Source organism: Prionailurus bengalensis, chromosome A3 (assembly GCF_016509475.1).
Source record: "Prionailurus bengalensis isolate Pbe53 chromosome A3, Fcat_Pben_1.1_paternal_pri, whole genome shotgun sequence".
Lineage (NCBI taxonomy): Eukaryota > Metazoa > Chordata > Mammalia > Carnivora > Felidae > Prionailurus > Prionailurus bengalensis.
This window is the reverse complement of record NC_057354.1, coordinates 65,826,099-65,850,328: the sequence shown is the minus strand read 5'-3', so window position 1 is coordinate 65,850,328 and position 24,230 is coordinate 65,826,099. Positions and strand designations below refer to the sequence as shown.

The following is a 24,230-nucleotide window of genomic DNA, read 5'->3' as shown; positions in this document are numbered from 1 at the left end:
TTCGAACTATATGAAAATGAAAACACAACTAACAACATTTGTGGGATACAGTGAAAGTATTGCTTAGAGGGTTGCTTAGTATTAAATACATATATTAGAAAAAATAGACAATGACAAAAAATTGAAAACTTGAATGAAATTAATACATTTCTAGAACAATCTAAAGGATGATGGTTTTATATGGAAGTTTTGTTTCAGAGAATAGAAAAATACACAAATTATTTCAGATAATAGAGAAGAAAAGTTATCCAGCTTATTTTATCCAGTACATTAGTCAGGTTTTGCTGTGATAATGCCATGTAACAAATAATGCCTTAAAACTTAGTGATTTACAACAGCAATTATTTCTCAGTCATTTGTCCAGGGTCTCTATACTCCACCTAATTATATCCATCAATATAGAAAATATATGTAATAAAAGCCAACACTCAATCATGATAAAACAAACAAACTAGATCTCATAGCAAACTAACATTAGAAAGTAATATGAAAAGACATGGCTTTCAAAAACCTATAGCAAAAATACAGGTTACAAAACTGTATGAAAAACAAACAAACAAAACAAAACCAAGAACCCAAAACAACCCTAAAAACAAACTTTTAGCAATCATTATACTCAATGTTAAAGCTATAGACTTCCTGTTAAAACTAATAGCAAATCAAGAGTGTTGGCTATAACGGCCTCTATTCAAATTGTCCTGGTGGTCCTCACCACAGTAGATTTGGGGAGGTGGAAGGATGAAGAATTTTTTAGCTGATGGCTTTTATTTTCTCCATGAAGCATAAGGCAAAGTCATGAGCTGAAAGTATGGATGGGAAGAACTTGTCAGAAGTATAGCAAGAGAGGAAGGTATTAGCTAATCATCTTCCATAATGGGAGAGCAAACTTATTTGGGAACTATCTGAGGATTTCCAGGAACAGCTAAATGGCCACTGTGCTTTGTGGTCATGAAGGTAAGGGGAAACCTGTGATTTAGAGTTTGTGATTTTTCTCAACCGATATTTAGCTGCTCAGGGGTAGGCACAGTGAAATTGTTGGATTTAACCAAATTTGGGATTTTTGACAGACAAGTAATGCTAAGCCCCAAGGAAGCTAAGAGTGTTTGAAAGGTAGTCATAATGATGATGGACTCTAAGCTGGGTAAAGAGGACTATGAAGACAAAAGAAGGATGATAGATGACAAAGAGGTGGTGGGCTCAATGGATTGGAAGTCTCAATGAAGTTGAAGATTCCTTGAGGGGATACAAAACGTAAGTACACTGTTGGCTAGAAGGCTAGAAGGTTATGGTGAGAGAGTCTGAGGCTTGTGGTTGAGTTTCAGAGATGCTGCAGTTACTGGGTCTGAACAGGAATGGGGCAACCATCAGGGTAGGGGGTGGCTAGGTTGGGAATGGAAGAAAGTTGGAATTAGAGGCAGGGAGGGCAGGGAACTGGGAGATCAGGGTGTTAGATGTGGGGGCTCCATGGATGTTACAGTTTCTTAGAATGAAGTCAGGAATGGGAAACAATGACCCCAAAACTGGAATCTTCAATGAAAGAGGGAAGAGCAGGGAGGTCGATAGTAGAGAGGGATAGTGACTGCAGATGGTATGGAGAGATGGGGTCAGTGTCACAGGAACCGGGATTTGGAAGGAAGGTACAAAAAGGCTTGGGAATGTCAGTGGAGGGCAAGGAAAACACCTACCCCAGCTCTGGACCAGTGGAAAGCTGCCTCCACCTGGGAGGGCTGCAGGGGACAGGAAGACTTCAGTGAGGGCTTAAGGCACCCAGGCTGAGGGTGTAGTGGAGGTTGCTAAAAATGGGTCTGAGGTGATGGAGGTTCAATGGGAGGGCTTGAGAAGGAAGGACTAGCAAAGGATTGGATAAAGCTGGGCCCAGGATTCACCAGAGCAGGAAGATCCTTGAGGACATGGGCAATGGCTGAAGTAAACAGGGATTATTTACTGTCTTGGGGAGGGTTGAGAGGAGAGAAAACTTTTTAAACTACCATCTTGAGTCCTTGGTTGGGGGCTTGGGGGTTTGGGGTGATGAAAGCCTTATCAATTCAAATGAAAGAGGATTATGGAAGTGGAGCTGCTTTTGAGAGAGGGTCCCTCAGTGGGTCCTGAGGGAAGTTTCTGGAAGGGGGCAAAGGGGGGTCAGGACAACTCCCTGGAGGTAAGTGTGGGTCACAGGCTCAGCTCAAACTGCACCTCTTCAGGCTGCAGTGGCTTCAGAGGGCAGCAGCCCTGGGGAGCAAATGTGTCTGGGCAGAGATAAGGTCTACAGGAGATGGTTTAACCAGGAAGTGGTGTCCTGTCCTCTTATCATTGCTCATAAACAACAGGTATTAGGAGTTCTGCTTTTTCAGGCTGGACCCAGAGGAGCAATCTTAGTGGGTCCTATAAACATTGGTTTTAAGGAGCCCCTTTAGGCCAAAGCTGGGGTAGGGAGGTCCTAGGAAATGGTGGGTGCTAGCCTTCCACAGGTCCTGAAGATGAGCTGACAGGTTTCTTTCTACGCACCTTTCTAGGGTACTGCCCTGAATTCTGCAAGGAAGAGCCAGCCTGGGCACGTTTGGCATCTTATCCCCACCCAACAACCCTGCGAGGTAGGGATGAGGGTCTCTACTTTGCCAATGTGAGCAACCTGCTCAGTGTCCCATGGAAAGTGGCAGATCCCTCAGACTTCAGAACCTGTGCTTCCTGCATGGTATCTCCCTGCCTCTCATTCAATGCTTCATGTATTTGTGGGGCACCTACCATGGCAGGCCCTCAGCTAGAAATCAGGGACCCCCTATCCACAGGAGAACAGTTTCATGGCCCTGGTTATGTACCAGGTCACCTTTGAAACCCCCCACCCTCAGACCTGACTTCATAAGTTGAGGGGTGGAGCCCACGAGTCCCCATTTTTATTTGAACAATATTCGGAAATGACAATACTAGTTCCCATTTGTGTGGGACCCTCTTGAGCCACCAGCAGCTGAAGGAGATCGGTTTCCCTTTCTAGGCAGGCAAGAGAAGTGGGGTGGTCTAGCTTTGATCACTTGCAGCTGGACTCTGCCTTAGGCAGGGGTGACAGAGACAGCTCAAGGCTCCCCTGCACACCTTCCACCACCACCCCATCTCCTCCAGGGTGCCTGAAACTCCACAGTTAGAGATTTATTTCTTTGGGTTAGATTTTATCTCCAGCTAAAATGCAAATCCCTCTGGAGGGGTGGTGGGGAGAACATCAGCTATTATAGGTTGGATTTGGGTGAGTTTGTCACATCAAGACACTGGGAGAGCAAATATTCAGGACCACTTTTTTTTTTTTTAAGTCACAGCCCAGGCAAGTAATGGTGAGAAAACCAGATCAGAACCTGCCCTCTGGGAAGTTCTAGAAGGGAAGTAAGGAGAAAAGGGGAATAGGTCCAGAAGCCAGGGCACTGCCCTGGAGGAGTAGGTCTGGAGGGGGGTGGCGGGAAGGGCATTGGAGCACACCGGAAATCCAGAGCTTACAGAAAGGAGGATGGCTCAACCAGTGGACCAGCTACTGGGGTAGGAGGTGGGAGTCCCAGGAGACCTGGGAGGTGGCTGTGGGGAGGGGGCATCATGCCCAGGAGGGCCAGGGAAGGCTTCCCAGCAGATTTGTGATGTCAGTGTTAAAGAAGCATCTGATGTGGTGGAGGGTGGCTGGGAAATGAAGGGCACAAACAGAGGGACAGCAAGGGCACAGGTACCAGTCTGCGCAGAGGACCATCCATCTGGGGGACAGGACCCTCACCAGGGGGGTAGGTGGGCCCTTGCTGGGCCAAGCCAAGGCTGGCAGTGGGAAAGGCGGGTGGAGGGCAGGACTGACAGAGTCATAGAGCCCTGCAAACCTGGGGTACTGCCCTAGCCAGGCCCTCCCTGACCTCCCCCTCCAACCAGAGAAATCTTCCCTGAGGCCTGTAGGGGAGAGAAAATGTTCCCTTCTACTCTTCTAGATTCTGTGTCTGGTCTATGAATTAAATTAACATAAGATAAACAGGGGGAAAAAAGCCAATTTTAATTACATAGGTGTTGTAGGGTCAGTAGCCCCACAAAGATAAGAGACTCAAAAGGTGACAGCCAGTTGATGGGACAGGGCCTGGGGCTTCTGGAGGGGGAGAAGATAATTCACTGGAAGGGGACAGGAGGAAGTATAAGGAAGGAAAGTTTGCCCAGCTTTGCAGATCAGTCTCCCAGGTGAAAAAGTTATCTCTGGTAGAGGTTCCCTTCTTAGCACTGGGAGGGAGACACCGGGACCAATGGTGATTTCCTTTACGAAAATAAATTTCCCTACAAAAGGGTAACTTCTACTCTGTTTACAGAGCTTTTCCTGTGTCTTCAGTTTCTCAAAATAAGCAGCACAAAATGATCCTGGTGCCAGGGAGACATATTTTGGGGTGGCAAGTTCTGCTTGCCTCAGGCCTCTTTCCCTTCCCACTGCCCTGTGCACTGAACAACTTCTACAGAATAAACCAGGGTTTTAAAAGATTCAGTTAATCTCGATGGAAGGAGGGGTTATTCCCTGTGTTCAGTTCCCAAGAGCCTTTAACTCCAGCCAAGGACCTGGCCTGCTCTTGCAGGATATCTTCTTCCTCTCAGAGGTGGCTAGGGACCACAGTGCCTCTCTGGGCAAAATAAAAAGGCACATTAAAAGAATTACAACCTTTAAAAAAAAGCAACTAAAAAAGAAAAGTCCAAGAACAACAGGAAGCTGAACAGGAAGTTCCCATAGAAGATGAAAATATTTGAGAGTCATGCTGAGTGCAGAGGCTGAGGGCAGAGGGGGATTGCAGGGATACACAGCATGGAGGTGGTGGTCCATGCCACCCCTCCTCTTAGCAGGATGCCCCTGGTCCTGCTGGCCAGGCCCTGCCCACCTCCAGGGGCTCCTTCATCAGGCGCATGCACATACATACCTATACACACATGACAACTTTTACACGTGCTTGCTGAGATATGTCCGTGCACGTTCATGTACACCTATGCCAACTAATATGTGTGCATGGTGAATTTATTTATGTACCCAAATGCAGAAGGACAAACACTCGGAGATGTTTTGTGTGCCAAACTGTAAAGAAAGTGAAAGTTAGACTGTAGGCCCTTCGTTTCACTTGCTGTGTTTGGCCACCTCTCCCAGGCATCCAGGCTTCTGAGTTGTTGGGGTCTGAGAGGTTTCTCGTTGGCATGTGCTTCCCTCGCCCCACCCCCCAGGGCAGCCCTCCTCGGGCACTATCCTAGCTCTATCCTTTATGACCTGTGGTCCTCAAGTTTTTTGATCTCAAGATCCTTTTCTACTCTTTAAAATTTGGAGGGCCCCAAAGAGCTTTTTATTGATGTGGGTGACATCTCTCAATATAGTGGCATTGTTTTCCATTTCTACAAATCTCCTTTTTTCCCCTACAAATCTCTTTAATGTGCAGCTTAATAGAGGACAGCTGGATTCTTGCATATGCTTCTGCATGAACTCTTTTGGGTGAAATATATGAAGAAAATCCAGCATCACAGAGATATGTTGGGAAAGACAGAGCCTCATGGATTTCCTGTTAGGCAGCATCTGAAATCTCTCCCAATGACCTCTGCCCCCCGATCTTCATGCCCTTGTGGAATCCCCTCCACTTGGGTGTGGGCTGGACCTGGCAATTTGCTTCTAAGGAATACATAGAGCAAAAGTGATGGGATGTCATTCTGAAGATGACATCCAAAGACTGTGGCTTCTGCCTGAAGTGCCTTCTCTTGCTCTCTTGTTCTGGGGGAAGTGAACTGCCATGGTGTAAGCTCCCATGTGGTGCCACGGGGAGGTCCACCCAGCAAAGAACTGAAGGAGGCCTCTGGCCGAGGTCCTGAGTGATGAACTGAGGTCCGCCCACAGCCGCAGTTGGCAGTTAGAAGCAGACCCTTCCCTAGCTGAGTCATCAGATGAGACCACAGCCCTGGCTGACACCTTGACTGAAGCTGGTGAGAATCTTCCAGCTAAGCCACGCCTGTGCTCCTGACTTATTGCAAGTTACTATGAGGTAATATCTGTGGTTTTAAGCTGCTAGGTTTTGAGGTATTTGATTACATAGCAATAGATTACTAATAGATCACACCCCATGAAAAGATCTTGGAGATGCCAAGAGTCCTCAGACCTCACCTCCTTTGGACCCATCTATCTTCACCTGCCCTCACAGATTTTCCCAGTCAGTATCTGCTTTTCTTTCAGTGTCCTGCTCTCAGCTGGTATGGGGAAGAGGGCTGGTAAGGGAAGCAGGCCTGCACAGGTGACAAGTGACAGGTAATGTGCAGGTGAGGTATAGGCCAATGCCTGTGTATGGGGTTGCTGCTCCCTGATGGTGGACTTCCAGGCAGTGCACCATTAATAAGGGGTTAGCTTATTGATTCAGTTAATGATGGCAGAGTGGGGACAGTTGGTAAATAGTGATTCGTTCCCTCCACGGCCAGTCTACACTCTACCCACTGCCATCCCTGTGTTTTCTAGGGAATCAAACCACATGTGAGCGGTCTTCATCCCAGATTATCCTAATTCCTCTACAATTTGGGTAAACACATAGACAGCCAAAGTCCTGACACCTGTGGTGTCACAGCTCTTTTCACAGATGGAAAAAATATTAGTGGCATCTAGTCAAGGCCCCACCATCTATGGTGGAACCAAAAGGTTGATGTCCAAGTGGTGGAGGGATTCCTTGAACCCTCATCTACCACGTAGAAGTAAAAGTGCCTGACCTCTTATACCCTCCCAACACTGACGATGATGCCTCATGTTCAGACTGCTTCACGCTTTTCCCATTGGCATGCACCATGGAGTATGGGAACCTCAGGAACCATCTGGGCATGCTGTCCCACTGCAGAGGAACCCATGGAGACCTCGGCCCATGAAGTGATGTGACCAACCCAAGGTTACCTGGCAAGTTGGAGACAGTGACGACACTGGAGTTTCAGATAAGGCTCCTACTACCTGCTCCTGCCCCCTCCCCCAAATCTGATTAGAGCTTCACATGTGAGGCCTACCTTCTCTCACAGACTGTTAGGGTCTGTGCAGGCTGTGTTGGGCTCACAGCATTTAGCACTCAGTAAACTACTGAATGGATGAGGAGACTGGCAAGCAATTGAGTTTGTTCTGTGGCCAGGGTTAGGAAGCAAAGCTGTAGTTAGTACCAAAGGTTAGTTTCTGACAAGGTCAAGTGTAGAGGGTCAGTGTGTAGCCAGGATGAGGAAGTGAACCATAGGAAAGGACTAGGAAGTCAGGTTTTGTTGGGGGCCAACCAATCTCTGACGGGGGTTAGAAGCCACTGGGATGGGGTGGGGGTGCTGGTGAGAGGTCAGCCTTTGGCTGGGGTGAGGTCTCCACCCACGGTTAGAAGCTAATTAGCCTCTCTGGTGTTTTATGTAGGATTTCTGGCATTCCAGGGCTCTGGCCTAGTCTCAAATGACCCGTATCCTGAGTAGGGGATGAGGAAGTCAGTTCTGGCTCCAGAAGCAGAGGGGTTTGGAAGTGGCACTGAGGATCCCAGTCTCCAGGCTGGGGGTTGGGTGGCCTTGTGTCTGGGCCTTTCCTCAGCAGCTGGCCTGGGACGCAGACCCTATGCGAAGGGCACGCAGTGACTAAAAAGACTTCAGACCCTTGGAGGCATTTCCTGTTTTCCAGTGAACTGAAAACCGGCTTCCTGCTTAGAATAGTCCATAGGGAGGGGTTCTTTTTCTGGTGGTGGGAGGGGTGTCTGAGGGTGGAGGACTTGCCGGGCTCAAGGACCAGCTCTCAGGGCCCTGCTAGGAGGGGGTGGCATGGGGACAAGGGTGGGGTAGGAGAGAAGGAATTCCCAGATACCTCTGCCCATTTCCTGGCTGTGCCTCAGTGTTCACACTCAAAGCTTTCTGAGAGAGCAACACAAGTCAAATTCCATCAGACAATCATATCTTTTCACTGGGAGGTGACATTTCTCTGGGAAAAAAAGCATGCAGGACCTATGTGGGGACAGTGACCAGAAGCCCCACGGGTAGAGCCAGGTTTGGGACACCAATTAGATGCAGATTCTTTCTTTTTTTTTTTTTAATGTTTTTCTATTTTTGAGAGAGAGACAGAGAGACAGTGTGAGCAGGGGAGGGGCAGAGAGAGAGGGAGACACAGAATCTGAAGCAGGCTCCAGGCTCTGAGCTGTCAGCACAGAGCCTGACGCAGGGCTCGAACCCACGACCGTGAGATCATGACCTGAGCCGGAGCTGGACGCCCAACCAGGTGAAACCCCCCAGGGGCCCCTGATTAGATGCAGATTCATGTTGCAAGCTTGAGTCCTGCATCTGCAGGGGACTGGTTATGTGGCTTGGACAATTTCCTGAACTTGCTGAGCCTCAGAGCCCTCATTTCTCAAGCTGGGGACCTAATCAACACCGCCTCCGTGGCACAGTGCCCGCCCTGTCCATGGCAGGCGCACCGGAAACCAGCCTCCTTCCCTCAGTCAAGCACAGCGGTGAGGGGGTTACTTGGGCAAGAGGATGAGGCACATCCGTCCCCACAGCAATCCAGTTTGCTCCCCTGAAGCCGAAATGCTCCCAGCTACTGTGGCCAACCCTTCCAAGACCCCGCCCCGTCTCTCCTTTCCACACCAGCGGGCACATCGTAGTCAGCCAGCTCCTCACCCGCTCCCGGATCTCATCATTGCCTCAGTGGGTGGTGATGAGATTTGGGAGGACAGACTTTCTTCCTTGGCCCCACCCACCTTGCTTTTGGCTGCATTTATCCTCACCAGGCTAGACTCTCGCTGTTCTTCTTCCCCTGCCAGGGGTCACGCAGGAGCCCCTGACCCCCAACCCAGAGTTCACACAAGATACAAACACCCCCACACACAGCGGGGATAGGTGGAGTGGAAGGCAGGGCCATTTAAGACCACAAGTTTTAAGGAGGTGTTGGCCAGGGTAAGTTCTTCTGATTCTAGCCCCACTGTGGACCTGAGCTGCAGAGGAGGGGCTGGCCTCAGCTAAGCAGGAGGGCAGCAGGGGAAGGCGGGGAGGGGCTGTCCAGTCCATCCCTTGCTCTGATTTCATCTGCCGTCTTTTGTGTTACCATTGTCTCCTCCTAGTGAACAGAACCCACTAGGAGGGGCCCTCAGGAGCAGACCCCCTTACAGTAACTGGAATTGCTGGAGGTGATAAGCCCGGAATCACAGGTACTTACGTAGGTGTCTTTGTCAAGGGACAGGGCTAGCACATATTTAAAGGTACCTTGACTTTTAACTTAAATAATATATATATATTTAGCCCTATGATCTGGACCTCCAGTTGTACTCTGGCTTCAAATGTTAGCGGTGGCCTCGACCTTCTTACAAATTATGTAATTCACTTACTGGTCGTATTTGTTGCTTGTTGTCTGTCAAGATCCCGCCCCCTGGTAAGTTCTGTAAGGGCAACGATTTTTGTCTGTTTTGTTTGGTTCACTGATGTCTAGATGAATGGTTGGCACGTGGTAGGAACTCTATGAACATTTGTGGAATAAACGGGGGAATGAATAGTTCTGCATTATCTGTTCCGCGTGCAAATACTTTCTGTCCTGTCTGAGCAGACCCTACCAGTCACTGGGTCTGACAATTGGGGCAATTATCTGTAGAATGGGCATAAGAATACAACAGTTTCATGGAGTCATAAGGACTAAGTAAGTTAGAAAATTTCTGAGCTTCAGTTTTCTCATCTATAAAATGGGGGTAACTGGAGTATCAACCACCATATAAACTAGAAACTACCTAAATCGTGTGATTTTTGTGAGGCTTACATAGATTACTTATGTTAAGAGCCTAGCATGGTGTTTGGAACAAAGAAGGATAATACATGTGAAACTTAAATAAATAATTAACAACCCAAAGAAGGAAGCGTAAACGGTGAGATTCTGCAGTTGGTGCCCAGAGGGGACCCCCCCCCCAAACTCAGAGCTCCGAGAGCAGTGGGTGGCTGTCTGCTCCGATGCACAGAAGGCCTGAGAAGTAGTACAGTTTACTTGGTGTTTGGGTTCTAGAACTGAGAATGACCTGATCTCAGTCCTCAGGCAGCAACCAGGTCCCATCGGGAGAGCGGGAGAGTGGGCAGGGAGACCTCATCTCTCCTGTCATACACAAAGGCAGCCCTCTACCGAGGGCTGGGCTGGGCTCTCTGAGAGACCGTCCCACCTGCAGAGACCATTAAGGCACTTTGAAGGATTCCCATCCCCTGACAATGTCCTGCTGGGAACAGAAGTTACAGCATTGCCCTGGATCTCCAGTTCCCCACCCCCGCCTTTCCCTGCTACTCCAAGCTGAGTGCGGGTCTGGTATTTTTGCGGTAAGCATCGTTGGTATAGATGCTTAGGCCCAAACAGATTTACAAGTGTTTTTGCCCACATGACTAGTTGGCCATAAAACAGTTTGCCATGAAGATAAAAAACAAAAACAAACACTGGTTGATAGTTTGGTTTCATTTCTCCACTGGTACAGTGCTCCCATTTCGACACTCTGTAAATCTTAGCTCTCGTGCTATACAGCAGCACAGGGTGTCGAACCCATGTTTCCCATAGAACGTCAAAGCATCTGTCAATGGACGTGAGACAATACACCGAGAGCAAACAGCAGGGTAGAAGGCCTTCACAATGCGACACAAAGCTCAGTTATATATATATGCATCCTAGCACTTGGAAACACATACCTCTCTTAATGAGGGAAGAAAATTCAGTGAGGAAAGAAAAAATGAGATAACAAACAGGGAGATGAATCAACCAGCAAAAAAAAAAAAAAGTATAATATTACGATAGAAAGACTTTGAAGTGCTTTTGTACAACCCACAAAATATAATCAGTGGCAGGGTGAAAATGCTTGTGGCAAAGTTGCTTACTGCCCAATTCCCTAGAACCAGCTGAGTGGCCACCCGGAAGGCTCTTCTCTGCCCTTTGCGTACCCATAGTTTCATCATCCTTCAGTACCCTCTCACCACTGCCTCCTCCAGGAAGCCTGCCTGGATAGCACACACCTAACCCCTTTCTCTGGACTTCCCCAGTGTCATCTGAAGGGCTTATCTTTGTCTTTCTTGTCAGCCCTGTGCTGCTCTCCTGCATGGGCCTATGACATCTTCTGATGGTCGTAAGTTCCCTGAGCACCAAGACCTTGTCTTCACCACTCTTCTCCCTGCTCCCTTCCTGCCCCCGAAAGGGTCTTTCACAGGTGGGGTAGGGTGTGTGGGTGCCCCAGGAGAGCTGAGGGGCAGGACATCCGGAGGCTGAGAGACAACAAATCAGAGCGAGGACAGGAGAGCAGTCCTCAGGAGACCAGGCCACGCCACTCGTGGTGCAGGCTGGCCTCTGATGAAGGACAGGGCACCTTGGGGAAGAGAAAGAATACTAACAGTTCTAGATGCTGTGCTCTGGAATCTTTATCTCCCTGACCCTTCACAACAGGACTTTGAGGTAGTAGGTCTTGTTATCGCCATTTGATGAATGTGGAAAGGCACGGTTGCCTGCCCAAGCGGAAAGAGCTAGAGCCAACCCTCGCTTGCTGCAGACTCTCTGAACCGATTTTTGTGATGCATTTCCCCGGGTTCTTTTTGGTGATCTCAGTAGCTGCCAGAGGGGGAGGCTTAGCTGCTCCCTGACGACCTCACTGACCATGTTCTGAGACATATATGGACAAATATTTTATTAGCAAGCAGGCACAGGATAGTCTTGTGGACATTCCGCAAGTTGCATGAAGTCCCAGCTCTGGCAGCCTGGGTGTTTCCAATAGGGCCTTGAAGCAAAGGTCTACCCAGGTCAAACGCCACCTTGTGCCAGCCACAGACGAGGCTGTCTGTGGGAGTTAGGCAACCAAGGCTCTGGCAGGACAGCAGGGGGACACGGGCAGCTTACGGGGCCAGCCTAGAGTGCCATTCCCAAGGGTGAAAGACAAACCTCATCCTAAGGTAGGTGTGTGTGTGTGTGTGTGTGTGTGTGTGTGTGTGTGTGTGGCAATTTTTTATTGATGTACAAAACACATAGAGGGAAGTGCACCAATTGTAAGGGTACAGCTCGGTGAATCATCACAAAGCGAATGTAGCTCTTTGGCAGCTCTCAGCTCAGAGAATAAAACTTAACCAGCATCCCAGAAGCTGTTTCGTGGCCCCTTCTAGTCACTACATCCCTTCCCCATGAGGGCAACCACTCTCCTGATTTCTAGTGACACAGATGATCTGTTTTGCTTCTCTGCACAAATGGAAGCATACAGTCTATACTCCTTTCTGCCTGGCTTCTTAGACTCTGCGTTATGTTGTGAGATTCATCTGTCTTGTTGCACATAGTTATAAGTCATTTGTGGCTATATAGTATTCTGTTGTGTAAATACTCCACAATTCATTTGTTATTCCACAGCTGCTAGACTTTTCTGTTGAGTCAAGGGTATTCATATTTGGCTTTAGCAGACTTTGAGTAGCCAAAATGTTTCATAGTGGTACCATTTTATACTCAGACTAGAAACACCCAAAGTTCCAACTGTTCCATATCCTTAACGAAACCTGATATGTCTGCCTTTTGGATTTAGTCATTCTGGCAGGTATACAGTGGTATTGCACCGATTTAAATTTGCACTGCACTGATTACTAGGGGAGCAGAAGGCTATTTTCTTACATTCTGTTTTTTTTTTTTACTTTTAAATGCAGAGATTTGTCTTTAAATATCTTTGCCCATCTATTATCCCAAATGTATCAGCAACGTCACCTTTCTAGCATTCTTTATGCTAGTTAACAAGCCACCATTTTCCTTGAGAAAATAGTTTCCTGGAGTTCCTTATGCTGGTGACAAGACCTCCAGGTGTCGATGGGAGATAAGAGAGCACATGCACTTGTGGTAGGCTTCTGGAAAAACACTATGCGATCAGCTGTCTGTCGCTAGAGGAGGGATTCCTGATGGGCACAGCCATTCCATTCTTCAGGTATTGCTTACAAACAATGAGGCTAGAGTAAGAGGAAAATAAGAAAGAGACTTCATAATATGACATCTAAGCCTTCTTTCCGCCCCCATCTCTCTGCGGCTGTAAGTGCTATGACAATGCACGTCACGTGGCTCAGTCCTCTCATCACATGGGGATCTTTAGGCCACTGCTCACCCAAGCGCTGGACTCTATTCAGGTACAAGGAGATGGAGAAGGGGCAAGGTACTCATTGATCCTATGAGAAATCTGTTAGACTGGCAGGTTTTCAGTTCCAGGGCACAGCTGCCCGGACAGGCTTTCCTGAAGCGGTTCTGGAGCCATCTAGGCCTCGCCAGGAGACAGCGTTCCTCTTCCTGGAACAGACCTACCAGCGCTGGGCATTCTCTCCTGGAATGTGGCTAGCGGTGGGGAGAGAGGTTCCGAACCAGGGATGCTGATCAGCCAGTGACTTTTCCTATAGCTTCAAAGTGATTTGTGCAGTATATAGATTTGGGAGGATGAGTTCCCTCATCTCCGGGACTTTGGAGCTGTCTCTTCTGGGCTACCAGGCAAGGGAGGTGTAGGCTGGTCAGACTGCATTCAGTGCAATGCTTGGAGAGGTCCTCTGAACTCTCTGGAATGGCTCCTTTTGTTTCTTCTGACTTTTATGTAAATTAGTAAGACAGATAAGCTGGCAAGAGGTTTGCTTTTCCTTGGTCACTTACCTAGAAACTTACCAGCATCAAGGGAGGAAAATATGTGATGTATACAACTTTCCTGTTGGGGTGGATCCAGGGGTCCTTTTCCCACATCTCCAGGCAGGCAGGCAGGCGACATTGCTAAGGGGAAACCGAGGGTACATTCATGATGACATGCCATAGTCATTGGAGGGCTCACAAGGAAGCACCACCCTTACCCCTGAGGATGACAGATGGTAAAACTGCAAATATTTCCACAACTTGGAAGGAAGACAAAGTTGTGGCTAATTGAAAGTTGTGGTATACTCCAGAGCGTACTTAGGAGTTTCAAATATGCTTGAAAAATCTGTGTCAGAAAAGGAAGAGGAGGAGCCTTGCAGAACCAGCAGCGTGACATGAATGGAGTGGCCAAAAAGGAACACTCCAGAACAAAGGAGGAACCGGAGAGCCCAGGAGCCACAATGGTAGCCACGAACATTGGCTGAGCAGGGGCGGTGGGCACGCGCTAAAGCTCAGAGCCCCAGTGACCAGTCGTGCTCCGGGACCAGCCTGCAAGGGGTCCCAGTCTTGAAGGAGTTTCCTGGACTCCAAAAGCCTGAAGTTCTGAGCGACCGGCCAGAACCTGAGTCCTGATGAGGCTTGAATGGGCACTGGCTTCAAGAAGATTCGGTGTTTGCTTTGCTAGAAAGATAAGAATGAGGGTGCTGCCTGCTTTGCTTGCCCAAATTCCAGCACTCCCAGGCCGACCGCGTGCTTTTGCTCTGCGCCCAGACAGCCCAGAGCCACATCTGATCTACTCAGGCCCCCTCCATCTCGATGGTGGTAGTCCCAGAAGCACAGAGGTGAGGCTGGGTGGGCCAGTACGGCCATTTGCATCCTTAGTGCATATTCTTCTCTCTTTTTTAATGTTTATTTATTTTTGAGAGGCGGGGGGAGGAAGCGGGGAGGAGCAGAGAGAGAGAGGGAGACACAGAATCCAAAGTAGGCTCCAGGCTCTGAGCTGTCAGCACAGAGCCGGGTGCAGGGTTCGAACCCACGAACCGCAAGATCATGACCTGAGTCGAAGTCAGACACTGAACTGACTGAGCCACCCAGGCGCCCCTCCTTTGTGCAGCTTCAAAGGGAAGGGGAAAGCCAAAACTGTGCCTAGGTTTCGGAATTTGGAATCCCTAATGTACAAAAGGCACAAAGCTTCATTGGTGCCACGCTGCCACTCCCAAAGAAGATAAAGAAATGCTCATTGGAGCCAAGAAATAAGATTTAACGCCATTGTATTTATTAGGTTCTGAAACAATACACATTCACATCCTTTTGAATACAGTACATTTGGCACAATAATGTTTACAATGAAATAACACTAATGAATGGCAAGAGATTAAAATTACATCCAGAAAGGAAAAAAATGTACAAATAAAGCATCACAATACAAAAAAACCCCTAAAATTGAGTACATTTTATATTTAGCCAGAATTATTTTGCACATAATTTAAAAAGAGGTAATTTTTTAGCCTTCTTTTTTTTTTTAAAGCAAGAATGCATTTTTTTTCACCTTTGGAGGAAAAAAACGATGTTTCCACTTCACAAAGTCCATAATGAGAGAACACAGGAGAACAGCTATCCTTCATATATTTTTTGGCATTTTTTTTTTTGCACTCAAGAGCTGGATAGATTAGAAAGAAATGTAATAGTGTGTCCGCTTCCTAAGCCTTGTGAAAATTGAAATGAAACAGTGAATACTCGAGGAACACACAAGCTTTTTTCTATAGACGACATGGGATTTGAACCCGCCTGTGAGAGAACTGATCAGCTCTGGCCCCAAGCAGGAGGCATCCCAGCCAGCCCAGCTTCGGTGCTGGAAGGGGGCATCTCTGGGCCAGGCACCCCGCGAATGACTGCCTGGAGCTGCCGGGTGGAATGTATTATTTGACTCTGCAGCCAAAATGCCAGTTGTCCTATAGGAAGGGCCCAAGCCCTGCTGACATGGGAACGCCACCGGGGCCTTGAAGCAGGCCGCTCGTCTTGCAGGTAGAGCTTGCTTGGCTGTTCCAGGTTCATCGTGGTGAAGGAAGCAGAGGAGAAACAGAGCAGTAGTGATGCAGGAGTATGATGGGCAGTATTGTCACGTCTTCTTAAAAACTGAGATGATGCCACCGTGAAGATGTTTCTGTGCTTGTACTCAACTCCGGAAGATAGTCTCTCCCCCAGTACGTCAAGTTACCGAAGAGAAATTAAGTTAATCTGTTCTTCTTCACTTCACTGTTACGCCAAACACACAAACTGATAGAGTAATAGTATTTCTAAGTATCATAAGAACGGATCATAACTACACCTGAGTTTTTCAAAAATAAAAACAAAAGGAAACTGAATGTCATCCTTAGTAATAACAAAGGCTACGGCCAACCAGATGTAAATATGGACACCAACCTTCTATGGGCTCGAGCTGGTCACCGTCCAAGCTTCGAAACCACCATCGAAAATATTCCTTTCGCTTCCCCATCCCTCTCAGGGCATAATAGAGCACAGGAGAACTGTATGTGAGATTTAATGTAGCTTACTATATGTTTACGTCTTTTGAAATAAACCAAAATGAAATAAACAATACAAAGGACTCCTCCCCATCCTCGAAAAAGAAACACACCTTATCTCTCGGTAACTTGAACCAATACGCTTACAGAGTATTGCACCTGGACATTATTATAATTATTCTTTCATAGACTAAAGTTTTATAATATGCCTGAACATGCAGCAGTTGATACCTCTAAGTTCAATGAATTAATTCCACAGGCCTTGCAGCAAACACTATATACAAAAATCTCAAATGTACAAAAGGCAAAAAGCTTCATTAGTGCCACTTTGCCACTCACACGTATCTATATTTAGGGGCAGCTGGGAAATCCGCGTGCAACAGTTGGAATGGATTCCATTCCCTGCTAAAATCAGTTCGGTAAAATAGATAATCAAATAACCTCCGGGAAACATATACACAAAGCCACAGAGAACCCTTGGAAATCAAAGAATGTAACACTGTTAGCATATCTACAGGAGGTAACATCACATCCATGAAATAGTGTCCCACACGAGTTGCCATTTGCATGTCACACAGAAACAAAACTCCGAGCACGTCTCGCCACATTGGCAGTTTGCAGATAAGTTGCTGTTCCGTCTCTGGATTCCCTCCGCATAACCCACGTTTAGCCTCATTCGGCTTGCTCCGAAAGCAGAGATTTCATATTTAACTTTACATGTTTAATGTCTAAAAAACACAACACAGCAGTACTATCAATTCTTCGTAGAAGTGCGCAAAAGTAACACACCGTTGCAGGAAATAAATAGAGCGTATGCTGGGAACTCAGAACGAAACTGGAAAGAGAATTTGGGAGTGAGTTTTCCTAGAACCTCAGGGTCTTGGCCATTGCTGCGGTGGCCTCTGTGTTCAGGCAGAATTTGAAGAATGAGGAGCATTACTTGTTTTCTTCTCTCTCAATTCATCCAGCCCCCGTGTGCCACAAACCACAAAAACGTTAACAGCCTAAACCCTGGACAGTTGGTTTCTCATTGTATAATAGCCCTTTAATATCTACCTGCGTTAATATTGGAATTTATATCTTTTGGCCGATTAGAAAGCCAATTTGGTGATATATTCTTCAAATGTTAACCGAGTTCAAAATCCAATTTCTTTTTCTACAAAGAGTGATTTCTTTCACGAGACACATGCTCTCACAACTTTGGCATGCCCAAGAGCTACAACCGAAGCAAGCCAGCGTTGGCCGTTCTGCCGAACACGGGCAGCCAACCCATGCATCTCGCGGTGTGCCTCCACCACAGCGCGCCTCGAGGGCACCCACCCCCATGCCGAAGAAGCACCTGTCTCTCCTGGACAGAAGGGGAGAGGGCGGCAGGCTCTCAAAAGTGGGAGCCTCAGAACCGAGGCTCTCAGAAGTGAGAGTGATCGGGCCCCTATGTCCAATAGCACGGCCAGGCCCTTCTTGTTTGCTTTTCTTGTTGCTCTTTGAAGTAAAAGAACCGAAGCTGCCTCGCTGCCTCGCTGCCAGGAGCCCCCGAGGAGTGGAAACGGGCTTGCCAACAGACCAAACACGCAGTGTGTCCAGCCGACCGCTGACCCCATGCGATTCTGCATCACTGGTGAGACAAGAACCAAGAGTGCCTTCTGGTCCCCAGGTGGAAGAGGGAGGAGCCCGCCTGGGGTGAGGGAACACAATAAATAGAGGGTAGACGAGGGACTGGGGCTCTGGAGAACAGGAGAGGCAGTTCAAGGCCTTCTGAGCCTCCAGAAATAGGACTCTTCTCGGCACCCTTTCCTGCAGCGTCACCAAACTCCACCTGGAACAGCTTCTCAGGGCATCAGGTCTTCGCCAAAGTAGGAGAAGCCTTTGAATTCCTCCTGGTTGATCTGCTTCACGATTGCTTCATCCACGAGCGTGAGGACGGGCTCTTCCCGGGTAAAGTCTTGGTCAAAGTTATTGACGTCTCTTTTGGTTTTCTGCGAGAAGAAAAGAGAAAGCACTGACTCCAGGCTGACCTTCCTCCCGGGGCCCCCCCACAGGGAGCGGGCATCACACCGACCAGCCTCTCACCAAAGCAGGCCTCTAGCTACTGAGAGAAGACACGGGGCTGCTCCAATGAGGTCACGACGGATGGCCCCAGGACCAGGAGGTGGCAGAGGACTTGGAAAGGAAGAATGAGTCCAGGTGAGAGGGAAGAAGGGGTGAGAGGGTATGATGGAAAAGCAGGGAAGTGGGATTCCCACAGACTGCCGTGTGGGGGTGGAGCACGCGTGTTTGGGAGCGTGGGATGCATAGCTCTCATCCCGTACTCCCCCTGCTAATCTAACCCTCTGGCTCCATCGAGACCTCCATCCCTGTGACCCGGGGAACAAACTTGAATCTCTCTCCCATGGAGTCTCCAGTGGTCTTTCTTGTCTCTAGGTAGACCTCCATAACCTTGCCAGGTCTGCTCCATATGACTTCTTCTAAGTAGGAGGATGAGTGGAGTGGGGGCAGGGGACTGTCTTCTGGGAAGCCTGCCTTGATCCCTACCTGCATCCACCACGAACCCTATTTTGTGCTCCTACATTCTTTCCATGATTATACTCAACATGCTGACTTGCAACGAGTTGTGGCTATTTGCCTTGACCAAGAGCTCCTTAAAGGCAGGGGCCTTGTCTTACTCAACCTTGGGTTCCCCACAATAAGCATCTACTGAATGAATGGCCATGTGGAAGAACCCGCCACTGCACTGACTCCCCAGCCCCGAAGGACCCATACCCAGTTAGAGGCTCAAGTTCCTGAAATAGGGCTTATGGTCCATGGGGGATGGAGAGCAGCAAACAAACAAATCCTGGCTTTTGGAGAAAAATCTGCAAGTGTAAATAATATTCTCTCTGCCTTTTGGGACTTCCAGTTGATCTGGGAGCCAGTACTACTGTCTAGAACACACGCTGCAATAGTTAGAAAAACTTCCATGGAGAAGTCGAGACTTGGCTGGGACCTGAAGAATGAATTACGGTTGTGTTGGCAGAGAGGGGAAGAAGTCACCTCGGCAGGGAGAGGTGGGACAAAGATGGTGGGTGGGGAGGTGGGAACACGGAAGATTTAGAACAGGGTTCACTGAGTTGCCCAGGGTGGAGTCCAGCATGGGGATGGAGGGAGGCAGAGTGAGTCCGACTGCGGAGGCCTTCAACGCCCGCCCCCCTCGCCCTGCACTACATGGCACAATGCCCAGAGGATTGAAGGAGCTCCGGCAATACCCTTTCAGGTGCTGATTAACTGGTGTTACCCAGGATTAGTGACCTGGATGATGGAATAAATCTTGTGGAAAGATTAGCATTATTATTTGTAGGAGGAATATTAATTAATATAAGCTTTGTTCTGTGGAAGCTAGTAACCTAAAAGATGTTAATAATACTCTATGAAAAAGGTGGTTTAGAGACAAAGCTATTTTTGCACCCTGCTCTTGGAGGTTTGCCACATACAGTGGCAAATTAAAGGCTCTGAGCTGTCATAGGGTCAAGAAACCTGGTTCACTTTGTTTAGAACAGCCTTCCTCAAACTTGACGTGAAACTTTCTTTTTCCTGAATAGCTTTTTTAAAAAAATTAATTATTTTGAGAGAGAGAGAGAGTGCACATGTGCAAGGGAAGGGCAGAGAGAGAGAGAGAGAGACAGAGAGAGAGACAGAGAGAGAGACAGAGAGAGAGAGACAGAGAGAATCCCAAGCAGAGTCCGTGCTGTCAGCACAGAGCCTGACTCGAGTCTCAATCCCATGAACCGTGAGATCATGACTGGAGCCGAAATCGAGAGTGAGATGCTCAACCGACTGAGGCCCCCCCACCCCACCTCAGGCACCCCTTTCCTGAATAGCTTAACATCCATCTCAGATGCAGAGTTCTGCAGGACACGGTTTGGGAACTGTGGTTTTATAGTTTATAAAGCACCTGCCCATTTGTTTCCTTATTTGATCCTTAGAACAGGCAGATACTATTACCCTGATTTTACAGATGGAGACACTGTGGCTCAAAGAGATTTGGTAACCAGGGTCACCCAACTAGTTAAGAGCAGAGTTGGATTCAAATCCAGATCCCTGCATGATGCTGCTTGCATAGAATGTCTAGAAAGCTGGACACTGGAGAAATGGAAAGACAATGCAAGGATCAAAGTCCACCCAGAGACATTCAGGCCAGACTGCTAGGCCTGGAGCCAGAAGGGCTTGCCAGTGGGTGAGTGTGGCAGGAGAAGCTGTGGGTCGGGGCGAGAGTGGGTAACCTGTACTGGGCGAGCTTGGCTGGGGGGGAGCGGGCATGTGTTCAGACCATCCCAGGCTGAGATCACAATCAGGAGGATAGCACACAGCAGGGATGACTGGATCTTTCGGCCACATCAGTCCTGCTTCGTGTCTTTTCTCTGGGCTTGAGCTGCATAGTTGAGTGGGTCTCGGAGACCTCAGAAGGGAGACAGAAGAGAGATACAGAAAATCCAAGGGATGGAAACAGGACCTGAAGGATGTGTGTGTTGCCCTTGAGATGCGGAACGTTGAGAAATCTGGAACTGCTCGGGCACTGGCCTTCCCTGTCTGCTTACTTGTTTATGCTCACCTTTTCAGTCATTAGTGTCCATGGAAACTGGCTTCATTGCCTGAGGTCGGCTGAGCGTAGTGACGGAGCTAGATTCCACAGGACGTCTGAATTTCATCACTCACTGACTGTGTACCAGGCCACCAGGTTCGGTCAGCACAGCAAGGGATGTCCTTCCCAGAGGACCTCTAGCTCCATTTCATGCTATTTTGGGGTACCACCAAGTCAGCTCTGGGCTCTCCAGGGGTCACAGAATCATGGGTGGCATTTCAGTGACGGTGCCATTCTTTAAGAACTCTAGAGAAAGACATACTGCCTTGTTCACCCCCTTATCCAAACTGGGCCAGGCCCTGGTTTCCTTGGAAACATTTTGAATGCATATCCGTTACTCATTTCCAATTCAAGAAGCCAAGATCCCCACTATGTGCAATTCCTGACCATTAACCTTAGAGACTTGAGAAGTTTTCCAAAGCAAATATCTCTGGGAAACACCACTCCCTATTAACAGCACGTAGACAGCATAGCATCCTCAATGTGGAGGGGATTGGGCATTATATCCTTTATTCACCGATTTTATTCTTTGAAAAGCTGGGGCCTCCCTGTGAGCGAGCATAAGACTCAACTCCAAGGTTCAGATGGACAACCCCCAGAGACGTTCCCCGTTGACCTAGATCCTCGGTCTTCCCATATGCCTCCCCTAGAGTCTAAATGTTAGACTCTTAGCCCACAGTGTGGAGCCTGAGAGGTGACCCTGGGACCTCTTCAGTCTTTATCTCCTTCATGAAGCCCATCCTACGTGCTTGTCCCACACTTAGCGGGGTGACACGGAGGAGGACAGAGAGCACTAGCTGACCTCTTATCTTGGTACTGCCCCTTCCTGGCTCTATGACACTGTGAGGTCACTCCCTGAGATTTAGTTTTTTCATCTGTAAAATGGGGGTAGTGACAGGCACTCTATAGATTGCCTTGAGGACTCAGTGAGACATCAGATGTTAGGTGCCTCAGTGCAGACTCCAACATGTAATGGGCACCCAATAAATGCACCTCCAAGTCTTAGCACCTGTGTGCCATGGGCACACATCACAGACAGCTTGGTTGCTACCCAACACAGTCTGTGTGGCCTGCCCATTGATGCCATGAGCTTCTCGAAGGAGGGACTGAGTCTTACATTTATCTGTATGCCTCCAAATGCTGAATGAGTGCAGAGCTAGGGTCTACCTGAACATCCCAGTGCTTTGTCCAGAGATTGAGATTCTTCCAATGGCACCTGACTGCCCTTGGGAAAAGTCCCAGGGTCTTACAGTCCTCTACTTCTAAGGCCCTTCAGGGTCTTATCCCCGCATAGCTCCCCACTGCTTCTGGGCCCTGCTGGACCATGAGGTTCTCTGGACTCACTGGCTTCCCCTGACTCCAAGCCTGTGCCTGGAACCCCCTCTCCCACCCCCGCCTCTGTCCCATGTCCTCATCACCCAGCTGAATTGCTCACCCTTCCCAACCAGGCTTAGATGGCCTTCCTTCAAGCAGCCTTCCTGTCCTTCCACCCCTCTTATGGGTGCTCCATCATCTCTCTCTCTCTCTCTCTCTTTTTTTTTTTTTTTTTATGAAAGAGAGAGCAAGAGACTGAGCGAGTGCACTAAAGCAGGAAAGAAGGGCAGAGGGAGAGATAGAATCCTAAGCAGGCTCCGCGCTCAGCACGGAGCCTGACACAGGTCTGAATCCTACGACACTGGGATCACGACCTGAGCAGAAACCAAGAGTCAGATGCTCAACCGACTGCGCCACCCAGGAGCCCTCTCCTGCCTTATCACAGCCCTGATCACACACATCCTCCTCCTTTCCACTAATCTGTGAGCTTGTTGGGGATGGGGACTGGGTTGAACTCACATCCCATCCCCATCCTAGTGCACTGCCTGGCACACAGTGAGCGCTCAATAAATAGCTGCTGAGAAGTGAGTGAATGCACTGCTCTTGCTTCTACTGTATCCAGAGCCAGGTAAGTGCTCTGGCTTCAGGACCACTGGCAGCTGTTCTACCAGATGGGCTTTTCACGTTGGGGGGGCCCAGGTGATGTGGCGAGATGGCTGAGGTCTGATCTGTGAGGGGCCTAGCGCGGGGCAGCCCAGAGAAACAGGCAGACTTAGGCCTACTTCATGGGGTTTCCTCTCTGAGCAGCAGTCAGCTTGGGGCACTGGGGTTCCCTGATGGCTGGCAGGAGACCAACACAAACAGGTTCAACCAGGGTTTGGGAAAATTCCATCAAAGACAGATGGGCTAAGGGGACTTTATGACACTAACCCTTGTGGCTGATGTTAGAGGAAAATGACACTCCCCTTCCCTCTGGCATCCCTTCTGAGAGAGATAAGGTCTGGGATTTGAGAGGTCCGGGGCTGACTCTGGGGCAAGGGCCTACCTTTGGTATCTCCCACGGGAGAGTGAGGTAGGTTATGGAAACAGTTACAGGTCCCTCCAGATCCTTTTGAGAAACTGCAACTGAGAAGCAGAGCCACTGGGCCTGCCTTATAAATCACCGGAGGCGGCCGAGGGCTTGGGGGATCAGCCGGCTGTGGTAGTGCTTGGATCGCAGCACGGACATGGGCAGGCGGCCTGAATGCCTGCTTCCTGTCTGGCTGGCGCAATTCTTTCTCTCACTGTACTGAAGTCATAAACACCAGCTTTCAGAAGAGCCAGCGATTTCTGCTTCTGTCTTCATCTGATTACGAGATCAACAGATGACTTTGTTCTGAAGCACCGAGAAAACTCCCTAATCTCACCAGCTGGGGCATGGGGCTGGCTTTCATGTGGCTACCTCCCTGGTCCCTGCCCACACCTCTTTACCTCTTCCGGGCATGACGAGAGCACAGGTTGTGGTCACTCTGATCCACGCACACAATCAGAATGGGGGAGGGGGGAGCATGCTGTCTCCAGTCTCCAAAATGCCAGCTTTTTTTGGTCTTGGGCCCACATCAGGTTCCGACTCCCTCTTCGGAGTTCCCTGACAGCCACCTTACCCAATCTCACCCTCCTCCCAGCTCCCACAGCACTTTCTGGATCATGCATTTGGCCCCTTCTAAAATGCTATGTGTGTCACAGCCTCCTCTCAGATACCTTAAGACACCTAGGACACAGCAGATGATGTGCAAATATTCATTTGCTTGAAATAATTTCATTCACCAGAGCAGTCAAACCCCAAATTCCTCCTAGCTTTGAAATGTCAAAATTCTCGCCTAAGCTCCACTTGGCTCTTTTACATACTTGAAAACAAAAAGCAAGACTTTAAATAATTAGAATGCTTGCTCTCTATTAAACAAATCTTTGTAGACACATATCTATTCATTATACCCCTACATTGTAAATAACAGCGTATACGTGTGTATGTTAATGCACCCATGCTTACATGTGAAGTTAAATGAAACAAAGGATGTAAAACTGCATAATGCCTTGCCTGGCAAAAATGAGGGCTGGAACGGAATTTCAAGTTAACTATCATTTACCTAGAAATTGCTCCAAACATAATCTTCCATTCCTTTCTTCCCCTCTTGATCTTGTTAACCGAGAATTGGTC

The 24,230-nt window shown here is 48.5% G+C and overlaps 1 protein-coding gene across 1 annotated transcript in view; it reads right to left on the bottom strand.

The window, feature by feature from the left end:
- Window positions 1-14,833: 14,833 nt before the first annotated feature.
- The window catches only part of PRKCE (protein kinase C epsilon), a 501,273-nt gene continuing 491,876 nt past the window's right edge, over window positions 14,834-24,230 (bottom strand). The window contains exon 15 of the mRNA XM_043603304.1: window positions 14,834-18,080. Coding sequence (XP_043459239.1) covers window positions 17,934-18,080 — 147 coding nt within the window. The 3' untranslated portion in view covers window positions 14,834-17,933. The remainder of the gene's footprint in view (window positions 18,081-24,230) is intronic.